Source organism: Lactuca saligna, chromosome 5 (assembly GCF_052625555.1).
Source record: "Lactuca saligna cultivar CGN05327 chromosome 5, ASM5262555v1, whole genome shotgun sequence".
Classification (NCBI taxonomy): domain Eukaryota; kingdom Viridiplantae; phylum Streptophyta; class Magnoliopsida; order Asterales; family Asteraceae; genus Lactuca; species Lactuca saligna.
Genome location: NC_136421.1, coordinates 186,932,963 through 186,937,530, shown reverse-complemented (window position 1 = coordinate 186,937,530; position 4,568 = coordinate 186,932,963). Strand labels below are relative to the sequence as shown.

At 35.4% G+C, this 4,568-nt stretch overlaps 1 protein-coding gene across 1 annotated transcript; it reads right to left on the bottom strand.

Moving 5' to 3' along the window:
• Window positions 1-421: 421 nt before the first annotated feature.
• Window positions 422-2,598, bottom strand: LOC145046038 (uncharacterized). Its single transcript, XM_078994311.1, has 5 exons — window positions 1,899-2,598; window positions 1,672-1,790; window positions 1,235-1,554; window positions 922-1,153; window positions 422-556 (listed from the first exon to the last, which is right to left on the bottom strand). Exons 1-5 carry the CDS (start codon window positions 2,596-2,598, stop codon window positions 422-424), a joined length of 1,506 nt encoding a protein of 501 aa, XP_078850437.1.
• Between the last annotated feature and the right edge of the window lie 1,970 nt (window positions 2,599-4,568).

Sequence of the window (4,568 nt, the reverse complement as noted above, 5' to 3'; positions counted from 1 at the left end):
CTTCATCATCTATGACATCTATGTTTTCATTAGCTATTATCATTTCTGGTGTAACATCTATCCCATCATCGCCAACCCTATGCAAGTTAGGTACATCAAATATGTCATCATAAGCACCTCCCATGTCAAATACATCTCTAAGCTTTACATGTCGCACAATCTCCCAACCTATATGTTTAGGATCCATAGAGTATAACACTTTGTCGACTTGTGATGCCAAAACAAAGGGATCATCAATCAAGTTAACACCGGTATGTGTCTTATATGAGAAGTTGACCAATGTTACGTTGCCATCTTTCTTGCAACCTCTGTTAACGTCAACCCACTCACATTCGACTGGTCTTCTATCTCGACTATTGGAATAATTTGCACCTTCTACCATTACAGCCACACCACTATTTTGAGTTCGTAGAAGTTCCTCTCATTTTCTTGTGTGAAATCGATAACCTTTAACTAGGTATCCTGAGTATTTTTGCACAACTCTAAGTGGACCACGTGCAAGCCAATTTATTTCGTCAGTTACTTGTTGATCTCCTTGCTCTTCCATGCGTGCGACCTATCAACATAATTATACAATTACATCTTGAAAATCAAACTTTGATACATCCAATATTTATTCCAAATTAACCTTCTCTTAAACCAATCACTAAATTGTTGGCAGTGAATCTTGTTGATTTCATAATCATGTATCCGCCGAGATCGATTTTGTCCCTTTATTATGCTTTTGTGTTCCCTTCAAATAAAGATCAACAATATGAGGTAAATGAAGAATAATATTTAAACGCATAGGAAAACTAGTTTATCTTACTCTCGGAATGGTGAAACTGAATCGACATTAAATAGGACATAACGATGTGCTTGAGTGAGTGACTTCTCGTCCAAGACGAAATTTGAAGATCTCTTTCTTTTCTGAAGTGATACCTTAGAATTCTTTTTACGTCCCAATGGGCGACCTGGGCAAAGATTGTTAGATTCTTCGATCTCATTTTGGTCACCTTCATCATCATTCCTAATTGGTCTAGTAAATATGGTTTCTACTCCCGAGAGATATCTGGAGCAAAATGTTACACTTTCTTGAGCTAAATAGCCTTCAACAATTGAACCTTCAGGATGAGCTCTATTATGAACGTAGGACTTAAGTGTTAGAAGGTACCTATGATTACAATTACAAAAAACTAATCATATAATAGATCAATAGAAGATAATAGGGAAAATTAACATAAATATTATTTACCTCTCTATAGGGTACATCCATTGAAAAGCAACTAGACCTCCTAACTTAACCTCTCTAACTAAGTGGATCACTAAGTGCACCATTACAGTAAAGAACGAAGGAGGAAGAATCTTTTCCAATTTGCATAAAGTGAAGGAAACTTTCGATTCGAGATATTGGAGATCAACTTCGGTTAAGTCTTTGTAGCAAATGATCCTAAAAAAGTCGCTCAACTCTATTATAGTGGAGCTTACATGGTCTGGCAAAGTACCTCGTAATGCAATGGGTAAGTATTCTTGCATCAACATATGGTGACCATAACTTTTCATCCCAACTAGTTTCTTCTCATTCAATTGCACACATCAAGAGATATTGGATGAAAATTCATCAGGAGGCTTAATTAGCTTTAATATTTTTAAGAACAATCCCTTCTCATCCCGATTCATTTGATAACATGCCCTTGGCATGAAAGTTGTATCACTTCGAGGTCTCTTTTTGGGATGTAATTCCTTTCTTATACCCATTTGTTTTAGATCAAGTCGTGTTTCATAGTTATCTTTTGACTTTTTTCCTTGACCTAAAAAAGTCCCCACAATGTTCTCAGATACATTTTTTTCAATGTGCATCAGGTCAAAATTGTGATGTAACAACAAGTGCTCCCAATATGGCAACATAAAAAAAATACTTTTCTTTTTCCATGGACCACCATCTACTTTTTCAACAAGAAATTCTGTACCATCTAACTGTTGGAGAACCTCCTCTCCGGAACAAGGTTTTGGGGCAACTCGTAGTTCCTCTCTTCCAATAAAGGATTTAGTGTCTCTACGCCAATGATGGTTAGTTTGAAGCCATCTCCTATGACACATGTAACAATACTTTTTTCCATGGGTTAGCCATTTAGAATCAGTATCAAAACCACATAATGGACATGCAAGTGCTCCTTTAGTGCTCCACCCAGATAAATTGGCATAACCAGGAAAGTCAGATATAGTAGAGAGAACTGATGCCTTTAATTGAAAGTTTTTTTTAGTTGAGGCATCAAATGTCTCAACTCCAACATCCCACAAATCCTTCAATTCTTTTATCAAAGGCTGCATATACACATCTATCTTGTTTCCGGGAGCTCTTGGACCAGGAATAATTAAGGAGAGAATGAAATTAGGTTGTTTCATAACCAACCATGGTGGCAAGTTGTAGGGAATAAGAAAAACAGGCCAAATACTATGCGATACGTTCATTGTCCTGAATGGGTTAAAACCATCAGTTGCTAGAGTTAAACGAACATTGCGGGGATCACTAGCAAATTCTGGAAATTTTTTATCAAAATCTTTCCAGGCTAGTGCATCAGCCGGATGTCGAATCTTTCCATCTTCCACACTTTCCATATGGTGCCACTTCATCAGGCTAGCTGTCTTCGATGACATGAACAATCTCTAAAGTCTAGGCTTCAAAGGAAACCACCGTAATATTTTTGATGCCTTCTTCTTAGGTGGAATCGTTCCATTTTCTGAATTATCTTGAGACACTTTCCATCTCGATGATCCACAAATAAAACAAAATTCATCTTTCTCCTTTTCTTCCCAAAACAACATGCAACCATTAGGACATGAATGGATTTTTCATATCCTAATCCCAGTTTAGCCATTATTTTTTTCACTTGTGGGGTGGTCTTAGGTAACAAATTTCCTTCAGGTAACAAATCTTTTAAAAACTCCAACAACATAGAGAACGATTTGTTACTCCATCCATTAAGACACTTTAGATGGTACAAATGCACTATACTAGATAACTTGTTGTATTTGCAATTTGGATATAATTTCTCTTCAACTTCCTTAACTATATTATCAAATGTTCTTCCTCCATTTTCCGCCTCTTGACCACTATTCAAGGTAGCCTCGTGTGTCTCTACTCCAGTTCCGTCGAGTTTAGGTTGAAATACATCATTCAACATTTCATACATGTCATGGTCAAATAGATCTTCCTCTGCATTATGTACTGTACCAGACGATGTAGCTGTTGTGCCTTCCCCATGATACACCCATACCAAGTATTCTGAACGAAACCCCAAACATATGAGGTGATCCAAAATATCTCCTCTTCCATGATAATACATATTCAGGCAACATGCACAAGGGCATAATATCTTTCCATTAACATTTGATCTCTCAAATGCAAAATTCAAGAAAAATTGAACCCCATTTATAAAAGGTTCACTACATCTTGGTGCATAATACATCCAAGATCCATCCATAACTGCTCCAATGAAAATACACAAGTTACATAGTTGCAACATGTGCAAGTTTGAAGCCTAATCAACTCTTAATGGAATCATATAAACACATGAGGAAGCTAAGAAACTAACAAGGTCATGAATGTTGGAACACATAAAGAAACATAGACTAGAGCTAGTTGCAACATGTTCAAGTTTGAAGCCTAGTCAACACGTAAACAACATCGCTTAAGAGGTCAACCAATTATTGTACAATACAACTCACTTAAGAAACTATATCATCAATGAAAATTAATACTCATTTGAGAAATATAAACATATATTAGAAAAATAACTCCACCTTTATTCATTTAGTAAAAAATTGCATCATCCAAATCAAATAAATCAAAATTGATTATTCCTATAGAATTAAGTAGCAAAGTTGGGCAGCTTATAAAAGTTTTAACAAAGTTTCAACTTTCACCTAACAATCGACCATGCAAATCAACTATACGATTAAATACATTTCTATCCATCAAAGACCAAATTATCTCAAGTCAAAATCTGAGATACAAACTAAAGTCAACATACATACCACAAGTCAAAGATGCACATACCTATCTCTTTTTTCACTTAGCAGGTTTCATACATTAACTTAAGCACAAAAGAAATAAATACAATTTAGCACCTTATCCATACAACACTTATTTGGAAAGTGAAAGGAAACAGGCCCTAAGAAGAAGCACATACCATATTCATATTGTAGAAACTAGAAACTATAATAACAAATGTCTTAGTTGCCAACAAAGATCTAAAACGTATTGATTTTTACTACTAGTAAGTAAAGTAAACTAAACTCAGATCCACAAGTCAGATAGGATAGGCAGATGAGACAGAAAGTGAGTGATCATGTAGCAAGCACTTAATGGGTATAGACAGGAAGCAAGCAAGCAGAGTCCATTTATCACCAAAACCAAATAAAACCGTTTTCCTTCAATTCAACAAGTTCTCAATTCTCATACACCTGAACCAAATACATCATTTAACCAATAATAAAAACTCAACAACAGTAAAAAAAAAAAATGATAGAAACGTAACAGTAAGAAACCTACACTTACTGATTAAAACCTACGTGTTGAAAAATAA